The sequence below is a fragment of the Marmota monax genome, unplaced genomic scaffold (genome assembly GCF_021218885.2).
Source record: "Marmota monax isolate L192 unplaced genomic scaffold, Marmota_monax_Labrador192_F-V1.1 WCK01_AAM20220418_F8-fsc00014, whole genome shotgun sequence".
In the NCBI taxonomy this organism is placed as follows: domain Eukaryota; kingdom Metazoa; phylum Chordata; class Mammalia; order Rodentia; family Sciuridae; genus Marmota; species Marmota monax.
In genome coordinates, this window is record NW_026695222.1 from 3,183,991 (window position 1) to 3,202,847 (window position 18,857).

Consider the following 18,857-nt stretch of genomic DNA (forward strand, 5'->3'; position numbering starts at 1 on the left):
CAAATGGGAACAGTCTCTTTTTGTAAATGCTGTCAAACTGATCTCATTACACCATCTAGTAGAGCCACGGGGTGGAGAATTACCTGTCAGTGCCTCTGCCTCCCAAGAGCTCCTTAATTGGTGAGAAACCTGAGGTCGGCCTATTTGACCAAGGTTGTATAGCCATTGGGGGCAGAGGTGAATCTTTTCCCCAACAAACTGTGTACTCTTGCCAGCAGGCTCCCTGTAGAACTGGTATTGTATAGATATATTGCAGAGCCCTAGGGTAGAGCATCACTGTACCCTGAGCTTGAAGCTGTCAAACTGTGATTTAGCATTTTGGTGTCATGGCACAGCCTGTCATGATCACTGTGAGGCATAAGTTTGATAGTTTGATATCCCTGCATCCAGACCCCCTTTTTTGAGGATCTTTAGCATCATGGTTCTAGCTAAACGAGAAATGGGGCATATGGCCGTGAGATATTTGAGCTGTCCGTGCTTGGTTTGGGTTTGCTAATTCTGAAAACTAATTTCAATCATGAGCTGCTTCAGTAGCCAGACTAACCTGGACTTAACCAGGCACTGTTCTCCAGTGTGGAGCCAGAGACCGTAGGAGCTACTGCCCCACCTGGTCTCTCTGGGAACAGGTGCCAAGGTCCCGAAGGACCACTTGCTTATCAAGCTGTGAAATGACAATATGCATTTGCAAAATGGGATTTGTCCCCACAGTACCCCTCTCAGAGACTAAGGACAGGAGAACCACTCTTTGTATTCTTTTGTTCCCATGTTGAAGGCTTTTTTTTTTTTTTTTTTTTTTTGAGTTAATTGGTTCTTATGTCTGCCTTACAGATTTCCTGGTTCCTTTGCTGAGCTCTGTGTTAACAGTGGCTTGGGTCTGTTGCTTGGTGACGGCCTTCTACTGGTGCCTGCGGAAGCGGCGGAAGCCAAGCAGCCACACTCACTCTGCTTCCGAGGACAACACCACCAACAATGTGCGGGAGCAGCTGAACCAGATCAAAAACCCCATTGAGAAGCATGGAGCCAATACGGTGCCCATCAAGGATTACGAGAACAAAAACTCCAAAATGTCTAAAATAAGGACACACAACTCTGAAGTTGAAGAAGATGACATGGATAAACACCAGCAAAAAGCCCGGTTTGCCAAGCAGCCGGCGTACACGCTGGTAGACAGAGAGGAGAAGGCCCCCAATGGCACGCCGACAAAACACCCAAACTGGACAAACAAACAAGATAACAGAGACTTGGAAAGTGCCCAAAGCTTAAACCGGATGGAGTACATCGTATAGCAGACAGCAGGTGCTGCCGCCGCTAGGTAGAGTCTGAGGGCACTCGGGGCTCGTAGTTCTTTAAACTGTTGTGTCATTTGAGTCTGAGGCTGTTGACTTAGAATCCCTGTGTTAATTTAAGTTTCGACAAGCTGGCTTACACTGGCAATGGTAGTTTCTGTGGTTGGCTGGGAAATCGAGCGCTGCATCTCACAGCTATGCAAAAACTAGTCAAAAGTGCCCCGGTGTACGTTCCCCTGCAGCCGACATTGCGGATCAGGCTCCCAGGACACTGCCCGGCCCCTAGTCCTTGAGCTTCCACTTCTGCCAGATGTCCTAATGGTGATGCAGTCTTAGGATCATAGTTTTATTTATATTTATTGACTCTTGAGTTGTTTTTGTATATTGGTTTTATGATGACGTACAAATAGTTCTGTATTTGAAAGTGCCTTTGCAGCTCAGAACCACAGCAACTATCACAAATGAGTTTATTATTTATTTTTTTTATTGTATTTTTGTTGTTGGGGGAGGGGGGGGCCTTTGATGTCAGCAGTTGCTGGTAAAATGAAGAATTTAAAGAGGAAAAATGTGTCAAAAGTAGAATTTTTGTATAGTTATGTAAATAATTCTTTTTTGTATTAATCACTGTGTATATTTGATTTATTAACTTAATAATCAAGAGCCTTAAAACATCATTCCTTTTTATTTATATGTATGTGTTTAGAACTGAAGGTTTTTGATAGCATTGTAAGCGTATGGCTTTTTTTTTTTTTTTTTGAACTTATTTTCTCATTACGTGTTGCCTATAAGCCAAAATTAAGGTGTTTGAAAATAGTTTATCTTAAAACAATAGAATGGGCTTCTGTGCCTGGGATACTGATGGAATTTTTTTTGTACGACGTCAGATGTTAAAACACCTTCTGTTATAGCATCACTTTAAGACACGTTTTAAGGACTGACCGAGGCAGTTGAGAATTAGTCTAGAACAGGTTCTTTTCTTTTTCCTTTTTTTTTTTTTCCTCTGCTTTAGACTTGAAAAGAGACAGGCAGGTGATCTGCTACAGAGCAGTTTAAGGGAACAAGTTGAGCTATGACTTAATGTAGCCAAAATGTGAGTGGTTGACTATCATTAAAAATATCAAATTAATTGTGTGAAGTTGGAAGCACACCAATCTTATTTTGTAAATTCTGATTTCTTTTCACCATTCATATGTACTATTGAACCACTTGTAGATTTGATTTCTTTTTTTTTTTTAATCTACTGCATTTAGGGAGTATTCTAATAAGCTAGTTGAATACTTGAACCATAAAATGTCCAGTAAGATCACTGTTTAGATTTGCCATAGAGTACACTGCCTGCCTTAAGTAAGGAAATCAAAGTGCTATTACAAAGTTCAAGATCAAAAAGGCTTATAAAACAGAGTAATCTTGTTGGTTCACCACTGAGACCGTGAAGATACTTTGTATTGTCCTATTAGTGTTATATGAACATAAAAATGCATATTTGATGTGTTGTTCCTGGCAATAAATTTTGAGAAGTAATATTTATTAAATTTTTTGTATGAAAACCTGGAACAGTGTGGCCTTTTCTGAGCTTCCATAGTTTTGCCCGCTTTGCTGTCTGCCTTTGCCACCCCCCTGGTCTGTGCTGGTAATGGGTATAATAGGCTGTCACTGACAGGGGCAGCAGTGAAGAACTGAAAGGCTTTTCAACCACAAAACTTATCTGAAGTTCTCAGAAAACCTTGGGGGCTGCTGTGAAGCTGAAACTGTGGGAGCCTGATTCCCTTGTTATTCAACAGCAAGTGTGAATACTGCTTGAATAAACACCACTGGATTAATGGCCTGCAGTGTGGAGGTGAATTGTTTGGGAGCACTCGCGGGAAACGCCCACCACACTAAAAGGGTTTTAAACAGTTTGGAATTGGTGTTGGGGGCTGAAGAGGGAGATTGAATGCTTTCTTTTTTCTCCCTCCAGTTACTTGGATTAATACTTACATCTTGTCATAAACTACACCTTTATGTGTGGCTTTCGTGCCCACTAACCCACTGGAGTGGTTTCCTTGCTGTGCAGTAGGAGCTTCTTGGTGTTAGGGTCCATTTACTCATCGCCTTGGCCCTGGGAATTGAGTGTTCGGCTGGTCTCACTGTGTAGCTTTGGGGTGTCAGGTGTTCGGCCTTCTATGAGGTTCCAGGGTCTGGCTGTCACCAAAGGAGCTATAGTTCTCTGACTGCTGGGGTCCAGAGGCTACCATGGCATATTGATAGGGGCCCTGCCGGCCACCACGGAAGCTTTGCCTCTGGCACCTCTGCAACAAGGGATGAGTTGTGACAGGCACATGGACAGTTTCCAGTGGCTGCGTGGAGTCACTGGGAGTTGTTTGTTGCTTCTGGTTGATAGCTAAAGCTTGTCCTTCTCAGATCTGTTCCCCAGTGCTTCGACTCTCAGGCTCATCCAGCCAGCCCTGGTTTTCATAGTATGCTCCCACTGGCAAGCAGCTTTGGAGGAAAGGCGATTTTTCTCATTTTTTCCAACCAGGCTAGGAACTGTTTTCAGATGGGCAACTTGTTTAATAATGGATGACAGGCTTCAAGTGTCCCAGGCTCCTTGTGTATGAGCAGTGACCAGTTTGTGACATCCCCAGGAGTGGCCAACAGTGTGTCTTGGCTCATTGAGGAAGCAGCCCAAAGTACTTGGATAGTGATGAGTCTGGATTCCCATGACATCGCCCTGCCTTAGTGTAGCAATACTTTGTCATCAATATCTGCTGGTAGATAGCTGGTTTCTGCAAGGTGGGGTTATGGGAAGGGAGAAGAATGGACCCTTTAAGCCTTTAAGGAGACAGACTAGCTGTACTTGATTCAGATACCATCCTGAAGCAGTACCTTGTTCTGGTGGTTTCTAAACTTAGATTCGGCAGGACCCCAGAATTCCTTGGGTAGATGCCAGATGGTTTCGTGCCAAGAAAAAAAAGTTTAACGAGCCTCTGCAATTCTTCATTCCAGGAGGGAAGTGATCTTGGGATTCACGGGTGTTGTCTTAACGAGCAGTCCGGACACTCTCCGTAGCAGGAGGGCGTAGATCAGGCTCCTGTGGGCATGGCTCAAAGCCAGGATTTTAACTTTGAAGACAGAAGGAAGCAGGCAACAGAGCCCTGGTTATTCTGGAGTTGGGAGTGCAAAAGAAGGGACTTGGTGATTGTACCATTCCTAGGAGTATTCGCTGTTCTTTAAAGGGTCCTAGAAGATAAAGAATCTTCAGTCCAGAAACCAGGCTATAGAATATATCCTGAAACTCCATGAAAGAATTAACTTGAAGCTATTTGTTTTAGGATGGGAAACTGTCCTGAGACCCTAGACTTACACAGTGTAGAACTAGAATTGAAAACGTCTTAACTGATTAAAAACCAAGTGAGACTGGTGATCAGAAGCATGATCTGCAAGCAGGTCTCTTAGATGCATATTCCAAGGCTGGGTCAAGACCCTGTTGAACTAAAGTTGGCTCTGGGAATCTGCATTTTCAGCATGTTCTCTCCTTTGCCCTGTCCTCCTCAGCTTATGTGCAGTAAAATTTGAGAACAACCCTGCTGTAGTACTGAAGTACAAGCTCTTCATTAATTACAATGTTTTTCCTCCTTGTTAAACTGAATTAAATAGCCTGGAAGCCAGTTTGTTGCTAAATTGCCACCTGACATCATTTTTAAGTAAAATAATTACATTGCCCCTTGAGCGAGTTGTGGTCTAAGTGCTTCATCTTTATTAACTGATCTGAGGGGTCAGTGAGTCAAAGTTAACTTATTTAGTAATATTTCTTAGGTAGCAAAGAGCCAAAGGAACCAGAGTGTGGTTTCCCCACCTTTCTAAATGGCTTACACCTGTCTTTCCCAGAGTGAGCAAGTTTGTAGCTAAAAACAAGTTGCTTTTAAAGAAAAAAGTCCTACAGGCCTGCAGGGGTTTGAACTTGGGCTGAGCAATGCTCTACCACTTCCGCTTGGACTGTGGGTCTCTTTCTTGCCTCTACTGGGAATGAGAAACAGGAGTTCAGAGGTTCCTGATCTGGGAAGACACAAGCACATGGGTTATGGGAAGCCGCCTCCTGCTAATGTGTATTTATACTTTGTAAGCTCTGATTCATCCAAGCATTGGAACAGAAATCTGCTTCCTGAGGTTCTGTTTTTAAATAGATAGTTTGCAAAAACAACAATTATTTTTCTTAACATTTTTTTTCCACCCCACAAGCAGCTAAACAGCCCGGCTTAGGCCATGTCAGTCTCCAACAATGCCAACAAACAGCTTGGTTATCTGAGGTAGAAGGGTGCCTCAAGGCAGTTCTTTAGGGTTCTGGCCCCAAAAGTCTTAAAAACAAAGAAACCATTAGGGCAATCTTGTTGCATCACCTCAAATCCATGAGATATTTCAGGGTATATTAAAAATAACGAATTTCCCTTTGAAAACAATTGCATTCCAATGGTTGTTAAAATTAAGAGCAAGTCGGGGCCAAGGGGTGCTTGTGGGGCTGCAGCAGGAAAGCTGCCTGGGAGCTGAGGGGCCTAACCCTGAATGGTGTCTTCTGAGATCCTGTCAAAAGGGCGCGGCTCCCTTGCTTTGGATATACACTTTACCTGTATTACTTGCTCTTGCATGCAGGGCTCTCCTGGCAAAGAATGTGTTTCTTTCAAGTCCAAGGCAGCTTTTACAAGTCTCAAATTATGTATCATTATGCATGGGTCCAGTATTAACCTGTGATATGCAAGTCAGGAACATTAACTTGAAGAGTAAAGGCTCTTAACTCCAATAAGAACTCTGAGTGGAAGTCTGCCCACAGCCTTCAATCCACCCTCTGCCCTCCCCCAGCAGGGCACCCAGGGTTGAATTATCCACAGAACAAACATAGATGCCAGCAACATGAAAGAAACAGCTTTGTTTTAAAGGAGAGCTCTCCTGGCATGTTGGTGGGGCTCCTCGGTGATCCAGAGGGAAACACCTCTGTAGCTGGCTTCCTAATGAACACTCGGCTATTTTGCACTCAAAGAGTAAAGTACTTTGTTTCATCCTTGCTGAGATGTGTGCAATTGAAAAGCCTTTTCCTTGAATTCACTGAAAAGTAATGCAATCAGGAATGTTACTTATCAAAGGATCCCAACCTCCACTACTTTCCCAGACAGAGAAACTGAGGTCTAGAGGGGTTCAGAGATTTGCTCATTCAGTTAGCAACAGCTAGGCTAGACCCTGGGGATCCTGCTTCCTGGGCTGCTGTGTTTTCTGCCTTGTCTGGGAATTTGCCAGGTTTGTGCCTGGATCCTGCCTTGGGCATGATTTTAAAAAGTGAAGCACTGAGAGATCAGCACTAAACAAAAACAGATGCAAAGGCTCAAGGGAGGCTTCAGGGACCTGCCACAAAGACAATGTCATTGATCTGAGCTAGTTTCACTTAGAAAGTAGAATCTGGTGTGTGTTTATTTTATTTTATTATGGTATTGGGGATTGGACCCAGAGGCATTCTATCACTGAGCCTCATCCCCAGCCCCTTTTATTTCGAGGTAGGGTCTTGCTAAATTGCCCAGAGTGGCCCTGAACTTATGATCCTTCTGCCTCAGCTTCCAGAGTAGTTGGGATTACAGGTGTGTGCCATCACGCCTGGCTGAAAGTGGCATCTTTTAAAATCGTGGAGCAATAGGGGATTTCTGAATCAAAGGCAGATTAAGCCCATTCCTTTGTGGGTTGCTCCTTTGTTCTTGGGAAGTTTCAGATTTCCTTTTTAGATTCTGCTTCATTGAATTTAGAAAATGAATTGCAGGAAAAGGGGTTCGGAAAGGAAATCAACAGCCCCCCCAGGTCCTCCTCCTCCTCCCTGTATTCACATGTACTCCCAATTAATGGGTGTTTTCAGGACAGCAGTGCTGCTCTCAGGATCTAAGAGCCAGGTACAAGGGTCCTGTCCAGTGTCAGGTAAGGGCAATTAACCATTAGGTCTCATCCCACATCCCCTGACCATACCTGTTTCTCCTGGCAGTTTCTTTCCAGATTATCTTGGAAAAAAAATCACCTGAGCATTTAAAAATACTAAAATCTAAACTGCTTAAAAATGATGAAGTTTCCCACATCCAGTGTGCACCTGAGCCAGCAGAGACTCATGTGAGTTCCTAGAACTACCTGTGGGCAGCTTTGCTTCCTCCACCTAACACCCCCCACCCCCAAAGCTACTCCCTTGTCCCCAGCTTCAACGGATTAGAAAATATTCCACAATTTAACGTATTTATTATGTCTGGGAAGGTAGGCCAAAACTGTGCAGAAGTTTCCCTCTGCACTGAGGCGCCTATGCCCAATGACTTAGAAAGACTCCATCCATGGAGACAGAAACAATGAACCTTCCCAATTCAGAACATGAACAATCAGATACCTTCAAGAGGCTCCTTTGTCTTTGAAGAGATGTTTTTTTGAGAAGTACTTTTCAGGGAATTCAAGAAAAGAAAGGAAAAGCACACATGTGAAACAACATACAGGTTTGCACAAAACAGGAAAAGTACCTGTGTAGTCTTGGCCGTCATGCAGTTACAAAAGAAGTTGTGTGCATTTCCTCCAGTGTTCTGCCTCCATGTGGGCCTAACCTGTTGCTTGACTGTTTCTTTCATCTTTTTGGTGTGCACAGCCAAACTGTATGCCCAGTGGGCAGGGTCATGCCAGACCTCCTGGATTCCTATTACAGCTCTTCCTTCCCAATTCCTACTTTGGAATTTTCTCCAAAAATTTGCAGCTTGACAACAGTTTCTGGGCTTTGGGGGTTGGACAGACCTGGATTCTGGGGCCTCTGCTACTTACTGGTAAATTTTCCAAAATTCTTTGTGCCTCAGTTTCCTTATCTGTAGTGGTGAAAAACAAACATGTGCCACTGTTAGTATTCATGAAAAAGGATGCAAGAAGATGAAAGAAAATTGCTATTAGTTTTCTCTAAGCAGCCTGTGATACAAGAGTCCATTAAAAGATTAAGGAAGTCTCTAGATTCCAATGACAGTCTACTTTCTCACCATTATACTAGGCCTCTGCTAGGCACAATAGTGCACACTTGAAATCCCAGTGGCTTGGGAAGCTGAAGCAGGTGGATTTCAAGTTCAAGACTAGCCTCAATAACTAAGTAAGGCCCTGTAAAGATTCCTGGCCCCTGGTTATTCAAATACTAATCCAGATACCTCAGTATAGGGGTTTTATAAGTCCCAAGTCCCAAATCAATAGGTCTTCAAATACAGCTTAGTCAGTTGGAGGTGACTAAGCGAAGGAGGTTTTCAAAAACAGAGTTTTGTTTGGTCTCAGAAATCAGAAGATTCAAGGTGTGAAACAGATTCAAGGCAATGCAGTTTTCTCCATGAATGAAATGGAGTCCATGTGGCAAGGACCTGAGCATGGCTTCTAGGAAATCCCTGGCCTAGAGCCAGCAAGACAATTTAGTCCTATAAGTGTACAAAACTGAGTTCTGCTAATAATACAAGGAAGCTTGGGCAGATTTTTCTCTATTGGAGACTGCAGAGGAGAAGGAAGCCTTGTTGACGTCCTGATTTTAGCCTATGAATTCTGGAGCAGAGAACCCAGCTAAAAATGTCATAAACCATGAGTTAATAAACGTGTGTGTTTTAAGCCATTAGGTTTATGGTAATTTGTTGTTCAGTGATAGAACACCAATACAGGCCTCCTACAAAGGGAATTGTACCAGCCCATGTCACGTGTAGATGCTATATTTGCTTGTGACTATACAAATTGTCGGCTTTTTTCTTGATCAATTCAGTACTTGCTACCAGTGTAGCAGAAAAAAACAGCTCATTCAAGACAAGAATGAACTAAAGGACTGGGGGCGGAAGGGGGGGGGACTTGGTGCCCAATTAAATTCCACAACAGTGTGTGGTCTGCCAGTATAGATAGCGGGACTATAGCCTGCAAATAATGAGAATGAGAACACTGTTCTTTCTATCTCCCCACCCCCCAGCCACTATAATGTAAAATTAGTGCCAAATGAGGTAAGCTCAGGTGTCTGGCTTTGCAGGAATTCAGAACATAGTCTTGAACCAGTTTTCTATTCTTATGAAACAACATGATGATGTTTGACTTTGGTATTTTCTTTTTTGTCTTTTTGTGGCAGAACTCAGCACCTCATGCAAGTGCTAGGCAAGCAATGTATTACAACCCCAGCCCTTGACTCTGGTTTTCTTGATGAGGTTTTCAGTGGGTTAGGCATTTCAAAAATACTTTGTAAAGTATTTCCCATGGGAGCCTTTCCCTACAAGGAATTTCCCTCCTTGGCTGTCTTCACTGTGCAATGACCATTGCTTCTGAACCAAGAAGGGGCTGAATATCAAGCCCAACTCTCTTTCTTATTTACCTTTCTCCTAGGATTGCTGTCAAGTGGTGGGCGGCTGGCCTAAGCCGTCATAAAAGAAGCTGGCAGAAAGTTAAGGTTTCTCTCAAGTTCAGCTAGCTTTATTAAAATATTATTTGGGCCTGAAATTAGACCTGACAAACATGCAAAACAAGAGCCAAAGTCCTTTCTACAACCAACGTCCAGAAGAATATGAGATTTGATATACCAGCCCCCAGAAAACTCAGAGATGGATGGAGAGTCTGCTTGTCTTTGAGCCTTTACAGAGATTTTAGGTGAGATCTAAATCATTCCTCCAGTTGGAGATTCTTAGCTTCAAAGCAAGAACCCCAATTTCAGTACTGATCCCCTGCATCTCTGCAGATAGCACTGGTTTCCAGAAGTGCTTTCAGATTGACACTTCTCTCTGGCCAGCCACCTGAGAGCATTTACCCAAATGCCCTGGGATCTGCCCGTGTGGTCTCCACTGTTTCTAAATGGTCACCCCGCTGAGAAGAGCAGCACTGGGAAAAGGCTGGCTAGGGCAGCATTTTAAGGAGAATATACAAATAAAGCCATGCTGCTGTTTCACAAGCCTTTGGCATCCTTACAGGAAGGCTTTTCCAGGCTCCTCCTCCTGGGAAACATCCCAAACGCCCAGCCCAGGCTCCCACATCCTGGCTGGAGGTCGCTCTGATTTACCATCCCACCTTCTCTCTCTGACAACAGGAATGGATGAGCCAGTATGACCCTTCCCAGGCACCCACAGTAGGTTTGGGAAAGAGCCTTCTGTGTTCTTCTCACCAGCCAAGCATGTGAAGGAGGAACTGAAAAGGCTTAAGAGCCACTGGGCCTAGAAAAATTCCCTGTCAATCCTCCACCTGCTTCCTCTGGAGCAGGGTCTGCCAGTCTACCCTCAGTTCCAGAGGCAGGTAGGGAGAGAGGAGAGGAATGTGTGTGAGGCAAGGAGTGGAAATAGAAGCTGTGGTGTGTGTGTGTGTGTGTGTGTGTGTGTGTGTGTGCGTGTGTGCGCAGAGGCAGGACTTCTAATAGAAGATCAGGCAAAAGGGCGTGGGAGACTGGAAACTCATTTATGAAAGCTCTTCTGCCTTAAAGCAAGTCAAACTCCCTGCTGCAGAGTTGCTTTTTCTTCCTCCCCTTTGAGTCTTGTGTGCTGAACTGACCTCTCCCCCGGCAGAGGTCAGCACTCTGCTCGCCCTGCACACCCTCAGCCTTCTGGGGTTTTGATTGCTTAGAGCCTGAAAAGAAGTCTTCGGCTCTCATTTCAGAGAGAAGCTGTAGTAAATCTCGTGAAGAGGCTGGTCTTTTTTCTTTTTTAAAAGTGTGTGTGTGTATATCTGTATCTATATCTATCTATCTATCTATCTATCTATCTATATATATATATATATATATAGATATATATATATATATATGAATGATAAAAATCTTTTGGGAGCTGTGCAGCCCACAAAAAGCAAGTCGAAGGACTGTACATCATCGCAGAGTCCCCTCTCACAGCCTATTTCATCCCCTAAAATAAATTAGGCTGAGTAATGAATGAGGTTTTAAGAAATGTAACTGAACTTAAAATACAAGGTCAGTATCTCATCCTAGGTAATCCTTTGGAGGATGAGAAATTCTCCTGATTTTCCCACAGGGTTATTTCAGATGTGCTTTCTGAGCCAAACTATTTTAAAAGCGTTCATTCTTCCACTGGCCTGCCAAACACTAACTTGAGATTCACACGCACTTCTAGAGTGCCTATTAATGATATTAATGATCATGGATCAAAGGCAAACCCCAGAGGTTTATGTAAAAATTTCAGACAATTATTTAGGTGTTTTAAAAACTCACCTTCTGAATGAGGGTAACAATTTCTCAATGTTGGCAAGACAAGATGGTATGTTCAGATGCTTAGAGCAGATACAGAGGAGCCTTGGAAGAAAATGAAATGCAACTCTTTGTATGACTAAAGGGTCTGTCTATGAACTGATACCTTGTCCCCCAAACCTTTCCTGCTCTTCTTTTAAAATATAGTAAGTAGGTATAGTTACATTGCAGAAAACCCCTCTATCAATGCACACTCAGCTCTGAGTAAACCTGTCTCTTTTAACAGCCAGTATTTACATGCACACATTGCACACTTTCTAAAGGACAGCTCATAACTGTGGAATCACATGAGAATCGTTCTTTGAGGGCTTTTAAAAATCCCAATGCCGGGGCCTAAACTCAGGGATTTGGATTGAACCAGAAGCTACTTAGGTGATTTTGATGTGAAGCTAGGATAGAGAATCATTTTTAAATGGAGAAATTAATACATCAGAGTGGTATGTTTACCTCAGTTCTCTAATAGCCGTGGGTGGCACTTAAAATATTAGATAACTTTGACAGATGAACAATATGAGGCCTAAAAGGCTAAGTGACTTGTTCCCAAACATATAAAACCAATTAATGGCAAAGTGGCAGCTAAGGTAGGAAACAGGGTTTGTGGCTTGTAAGCACCATGCTATTATCCAGTCGCCAGATCCTGAGCCAAGCTCCATACCCCAAGCAGGGCATCATTCCTGTGGATTAGGCCACATGGTGAGCGATCATTATTACCAAAATGCTAAGGAGAAATGGACTATGCTTCATCATTTGTAGCCATTCTTAGCATTCCAGGCCCATCTATATAAGTGTATTCTTCCAACTGATATTGAAATCCTTCTGGAAGTCATGCACAGCACCAGAGAAGCCTGGGATACTAAAATAAAAAGCAGTGTAGAAAAGAGTTGGCCCAGGGTTTTATCAGTCCTGAATAAGGACTAGATCCACTTAAGAAAATGGAAATGAATCCACTTGGGGAATGTCGGCGTTTTCTGGAAAGGAGTTAAGGTCATGAACTTTACCCCCCACCCCCCAAGAGATCTTTCTTAGCTCCCAGTGGGAAGCTGAAGTAGGAACAAATAAACACTGTAAGGATCACCCCCAAATCTTATGGGTCAATTAATTCCATCGTATCACACTAGGTTTTCCATACCTAAATCTTCAGGACCAATGGTTCAAATGGCTCCTTTGAACTATTTAAACAAAGCATTCAAAACCTAAGAACTGTTTCTAGAAGGAAAATGTTTCTTACCAATAGGACATACTTCAACATGTTCAGAAAAGGGTATTTTGGATGTGTATTCCTTGGGGATTCACTTATTTTTGAAAAAAGAAAAGAAAAAGTTACAATTTTCAAGACAATTTTTTATCTTTATTTATAAAACAGGTACATTTTCACTACATACATAGTTTCATCACCTAGAAAACTATTCAAACTATTTAAACAGTTTAGAATAAAACAAATGAGAAAACTGATAGGGAAAAAAGAGCTCACCTGGTGATTATGGCAGTGTTTGGCTTTCTAACTCAACTGAATAGTTATTCTAGGGATCTATAAAATTCACACCTGCAGGCACCCCATCAGATGCTTCAAAGGACAAATGCATGGTTTTACTGATTTTTGCTTAAGTTATCAAAATTTTTGATAAGGAGCTATAATAGCATTTACAAGCTAATATGAAATATGGTAACATGAGGCTGCAAGATTAAACTTATTCCGGACTGGTACTGAGTAACTCTAGATAATTAAAGATAATTTCAGCCATTCAAGTTCCCTCTGTTATGCTGCATATTGACATATATTTGTTCCCTGTCTTGTTAAATAAATATAGAGACCAAATTAGAGGGAGTTCTGCAGATTTCAGATAATTTAATTATACCCTGAAATTACAATACCAATGATATATATGGTTAGACTTCTGCACTGAATAATTACCTGAATTAACTTCATTTTACAATGCTTAATTTATTTTATACTAAGGAAGGCTTTAAACTATTTAAGAGAAACCAGCTTAATTTTGATTTTTTTACTTGCTTCAACATGTTTCAATTCATTAGTGTTTCAATATGAAGGAATGAACTCTCTTGTCTTGACAAACCAAGCATGGAAATTTCCTCATAAGAAAAAAGAAGAAATTAAGATGATTTCCATATTCAAGTCATAGCACGCTGAAGAGAGAATTTTTGGCTCTTAGGAAAGCGGCTGGTTACTTCAAGGGAGGGCCACTCACTACAGTTTTGTGGAAATATTACAGTTGGGCCTGCCAAAGAGCTTAAGGAAACTCGGAGTGGGGACACTGAATCCAGGCCATTCTCCTGGGCAGAGATTTCCTTCCCCTATGTGCCTGCCCTCGCCAAGCTCTTTCTGAAATCAAAGGCCATCAATATACACAACAGTCCATGCCAAAATCTAAACATGATAGCAAAAAGAAAACAATTATGCTGTGATCCCATTGTTGTCCCGAGAATATATTTTGGGATATTTCATTCAGAGATAAGCCATATTCTCCATAAATCAAAATAAAGAGGGGTTTTCTGAGTGTGTGTGTGTGATGCCATGGATCAAATCTTGCGCCTTGCACACGAAAAGTGCTTCCTCTACCATTGAGCTATATTCCCAGCCCCAAAGCCTTTTTTAAAAAATGCAATACTTTCCACACTCCTTGAATATTTAAAAAAAGGGAACTAAAAAATTGCTGCACACACTCCATTCTCCATAAATGTTTGCTCCTTTGTATTTGACACATTATATGCATATTTGTCTAGATAGTATATGCATATTTCTCTTTGCCTTGCCAGACCTTCCTTGCTTGTGAATGTTAAAGGGGAAAAAAAATACACCTATTAAAATGTTATTTAAGGCAGGTGTGGTGGCCCATGCCCATAATCCCAGTGACTCCAGAGGCTGAGGTAGGAGGATCACAAGTAAGAGGCCAGCCTCAGTAACTTAGCAAGATTCAAAATATAAAAGGGGCTGGGGCTGTGAACCCATTGTGTGTGAAGTCTGAGAAAGACCACATCTATCTATAACACAAAGTTGCTATTTTCCTTATTAGATCTCATGAATTGTGTTTTCTCCAAATATAATAAACACTCAAGCCAAGACTTTTCTAGAAAGAAAATCATTTTAAGTTTGGCCTTAACCATCAAGCCCAGGTTAACTGATGAAATACCTTCTTAGGCAGTTTTCATTCTGAGAGTCGAACCCTACTGTATAAACAGAGTCAGCTCCACTGAGGTTATTAGCATTCTGTTGGGCTCCCTTTTCACCTATTTAGAATTCTTAGATTGGAATCTATTATGACAAGGGAAACAGGTGGGAAAAGAAAGGACACAGTGGGAAGGGCTATGTTGGGTCTTAGGGGTGCAGGAAGAGGACAGGTTTCCAGGTCAATGTTGTAACACCAGAGCAACAAAGCAACAGCATCTACATCCAGCAGCCAGGCTTTCTGACCATAACTGAACTTCATGACCCACAATGGTGCTCTCAGATATGGTTTCCTTTGGGTGGGCTTCATTCAATATAATCCAAGTGGGGAAAGCAGATACTGGGAGAGAGAGTTTGCAATTGGAGAGCATTAATAGCACTCACATGCTATTTTCTTTTATTTTATTGGGCTTTCTTTGCTAATTTTAACACTTTGGGGAATACCCTTGATTTTCCTTATTATATAAGGGAGATGCTACTTCAAAGGAACACCTGTTAGTAAGCAGAAAAAGATACATTGGTGGTCTTTGAATAAGATTTCTTTCCTACTTTTGGATGAAATTGAGTGAATGCTTCATTCTTTAACATTGTGAACCAAAGCCCTGTAACAAGAGGCTTCACCTAGATCTCAGACTATCATCTTGTCTAATCTTGACTTTGACTAATCTGGAAGTAACTAAGTTTATAAGTCTTATCAGGTATAATCACATGAAGCCAATCACAAAGATTTTTTTTTTTTTTTTTGTACTGGGGCTTGAATCCAGGGGCACTTTACCACAATTACATTCTCAGTCCTTCTTATTTTTTAATTTTGAGACATTAAGTTGCTTAAGGCCTCCTTAAGTTGCTGAGGCTGGCCTTGAACTTGAGATCCTCCTGCCTCAGCCTCTGAGTCACTAGGATTATAGGTGTGTGCCACTGCTATCAGCAGGATTTTTCTTCATAAGGTGCTTTTTGGTAATGTATTTCAAATACCTTTCAGAAATCTGTTTCTCAGAAACAACTGTGATTTTATTCTTGAAGTGTTTAAGGTGAACAGTCCTGAAGTTCCATCTTCTACTGAACAAGTAAGGTCCAGATTAAACTTCCAGGTTGACCTCTTAGGGTTCTTATATTTCTGAGGTTGACCTCCTCTTAGGCTTCTTATTTTTTTTTATAAGTATTTTTTTTTTTTAGTTGTAGTTGACACAATACCTTTATTTTATTTATTTATTTTTTTAATGTGGTGCTGAGGATCGAACCCAGGGCCTCGTACATGCTAGGTGAGCCACAATCCCCACCACAAGCTTCTAATCTTTTTAAGAGTAAGTTGTGAGACCAGAGAAGAAACTTAAATTGCCTGTGAAGACTTCCAAATGGGAAACTAAACATTGGTCACTGACTTCCTCTTGGGTTCTGGTCTGTCCTGAACCTAACCAAAATCTTAGAGGTGGAAGAAAGGGCAGGGACAGGGATAGGCCTGAGCTACAAGTAAGAGCAAGTCTCTCCCATTTCTTCCTCTAATGCTGGGATAAATTATCCGTAAACTTCCGGCAATTATAAGCATAAGTAACAGCTCCCTCGATGCTGTGGCTGTCATACTGTAGAATCTGGGAACAGAGTGACTCATACACTGAACCCAGGTGTTTTATAAGTTTGAGGGAATATGAGGGTGTACATGTCCACACGTGGCCCCAGCTGATGAGCTGGAGGCCATGGGAGCCAGGCTGGAGGAAATAAACATGAAGGAGACTTCAATTAGTCCAGTGGTTCTCAGGCTTCGGCATATTTTAGAGTCACCAAGAGCTTCTCATTCTATAGGTCTGGGGTGGGGCTTGACACCCACATTTCTAATTCATGTTTCCAATGATGCTGGTCCCAGTGGTTTAGAACCACTGGCTTTTTCTTTCACTGCCCCCTTCTGAAGCTGAGGAGCAGGAGGATCCACTATACCCCTAGAACTTAACTATAGCACGAGGCACTGTCTTCATGTGTCCCATCATGAGGTCTGCATGGTAATGTCAAGGAGGAACATGTGACTGGTTTCTTCATGCAGTCCTTGCACAAATAGTCTCCTCTCCACCAAGGTGGATGGCTCTTTATCAATACAATTTCTGAAGACAGTTATAAAGTATGATGAAAAGAGAGCATTATTAGAATAAACAGATAGCCTCCTGAAGGTGACTGCTGGAAAGCAAACCCCAATGTGGATATGTACTGTTTTATTTAAAATAATCATTTTGCCAGGCGTGGTGGTACATGCCCATAATCCCAGCTATTTGGAAGGCTGAGGATGCAGCTCATTGGTAGAGGATTTTCCTGGCATGTACGAAACCCTAGTTTTAATCCCCAATATTGTGATAAAGATAGAAACAAACAAACAAAATCTTTCTAACAAATTCCTTTTAAGTCTCAGCATCTATACATGTTGGCGCTCTTGTCACATATTTGGCTACTATTATCCTCAACTATGACTTTGCAATCCTTTGCAATTTCTTTCTTTTCTTGGTTGGGCTGCCTTGAATTGCAGATGATCTTTCAGTGTTTGTGGCTGAGCCCGTTTGCTGTGCCTGCCTTGGGTTATTTTTTATAAGATGTCTGGAGGGGAGATTTTCCAAAACATGCAACTCTTCCTTAGACATGGTTTTTGCCAAATCTTGTTTCAAAAGTAACCCCGGATCTGACAACTCTAAAATTGGCAAAACATTGACAGCTGTGCTTTTCTCCAGTATTATTTCTCCTGGGACTAATCGATCACTTCCAAGAGAAACTCTCTTGTGGTGGTCGAAGTCTTCCGCAGAGCCGCAGTTCCTGCGTTTCTGTTGTGTTTTGGCTACTCGTGGACTTTGCTTTGGACCTGGTGATGCTGACTCACAGCTATAGACAGGGCTCCTGCTTAGAAGCCCTGTCTTTGACCGCTCCCCAGGATGAGGTTTTTGCTGGCTGCTAGTGTCTTCTGGCTGGGTCTGATTAACATTTTCCAGCTTTTGAACAGGAAGCCTCTGGTGGCACTCAGCTGCCTTTATGTAATCCTTTGCTTGTCCTGTGGATTCTGATGAGGCCTGACCATCATCCCTCCTCCTTGCTACCTCCGCAATCACTGAGTCACTAGATGTTCCCACAATGTCTCTGCTGGTCTGTGATTTGCTCTTCACGTTACTTTTTGCTTTTGTTCTTTTCGCACTAAAACAACAACAACAACAACAACAAAGATTTTACACTGTGTAAAGCTATAATGGCACAGTTTTCTTCAAATTCCCCCTCCCTCACATTCCCTCACCCGCAACAAGTGGTATGTGCTACCTGCCTTCTCCCTGTCTCCCCAGGAAATCTAGAAAAATCCCTAAGAGTGTGTTAAGCAATGATCTCTACATTTTTCATTATACTAGGTTATGTTATGCTTTTTGATCTGTATCATCAATGGAGTTCTCTTTAACTAAGGCAAATAGGTATTCATTTCAATGATATTAAGAGTAAATACTGCCTATGTATGATGCATTGATTTTTTTTTTCTAGGAGTTGATGCTCAAATATATCCAAAGCTTATGCTATGCAAGTGTACCTATGAACAAATATGCATACACACAATTTAATTTGTGAGGAAAAAAAAGTTTACTCAGTTTGTGAGTAAAATTTTCTGAAATTATTCTCAGGCCATTTCAAGGTATTATTCAAATATAACTACCATTTAGTTGGTGTCACGATTGTTCATTAACCATACAAGAATCAGACTCAGTTAATAGCACTTGAAAAAAAATTTCAGACAGCCAGCATGAGAGGGGAATGCAAATCTAACTCCTTTCTCTACAGAATACTCAGTAGACAAGGTAAACTTCATTCTGACTGTAAAAATTTGAGGGGCAGGACAGAAACTGTGTGAGGAAAATTTAGAGACTAAAGACCTTATTATCTTTAGCAAGAAGTATGGCAAGAAATCTGTGAGTGGCAAGAAATTTCCTTAACAATGAAAGTCAAAACACTGGAGCTCAGATATGTATTCTGACTAAGCTTTAGGGTGGAATCATGTATGTGTGTGTTTGTGTGTATATACAAACATATATACATATATATGTATTTCATATATATAATAACATATAATAACAAGGATTACTATCATTATATTAAAGTTAGAACAAGCATCTTAGAAAAGAAATGTATTTTTTAAGGACTGTCTGTAGTCACCCTGAAAGTT

The 18,857-nt window shown here is 41.7% G+C and overlaps 2 protein-coding genes across 7 annotated transcripts in view; one reads left to right on the forward strand and one right to left on the reverse strand.

The window, feature by feature from the left end:
* The window catches only part of Jag1 (jagged canonical Notch ligand 1), a 36,516-nt gene extending 33,406 nt beyond the window's left edge, over positions 1–3,110 (forward strand). For both annotated transcript variants that reach the window (XM_046433341.2, XM_058575567.1), the window contains one exon: positions 829–3,110. In XM_046433341.2, coding sequence (XP_046289297.1) covers positions 829–1,286 — 458 coding nt within the window. In that variant the 3' untranslated portion in view covers positions 1,287–3,110. The remainder of the gene's footprint in view (positions 1–828) is intronic.
* Positions 3,111–12,828: 9,718 nt separating this feature from the next.
* The window catches only part of Slx4ip (SLX4 interacting protein), a 191,895-nt gene continuing 185,866 nt past the window's right edge, over positions 12,829–18,857 (reverse strand). For all 5 annotated transcript variants that reach the window (XM_046433554.2, XM_046433556.2, XM_058575570.1 and 2 more), the window contains one exon: positions 12,829–17,848. In XM_046433554.2, coding sequence (XP_046289510.1) covers positions 17,134–17,848 — 715 coding nt within the window. In that variant the 3' untranslated portion in view covers positions 12,829–17,133. The remainder of the gene's footprint in view (positions 17,849–18,857) is intronic.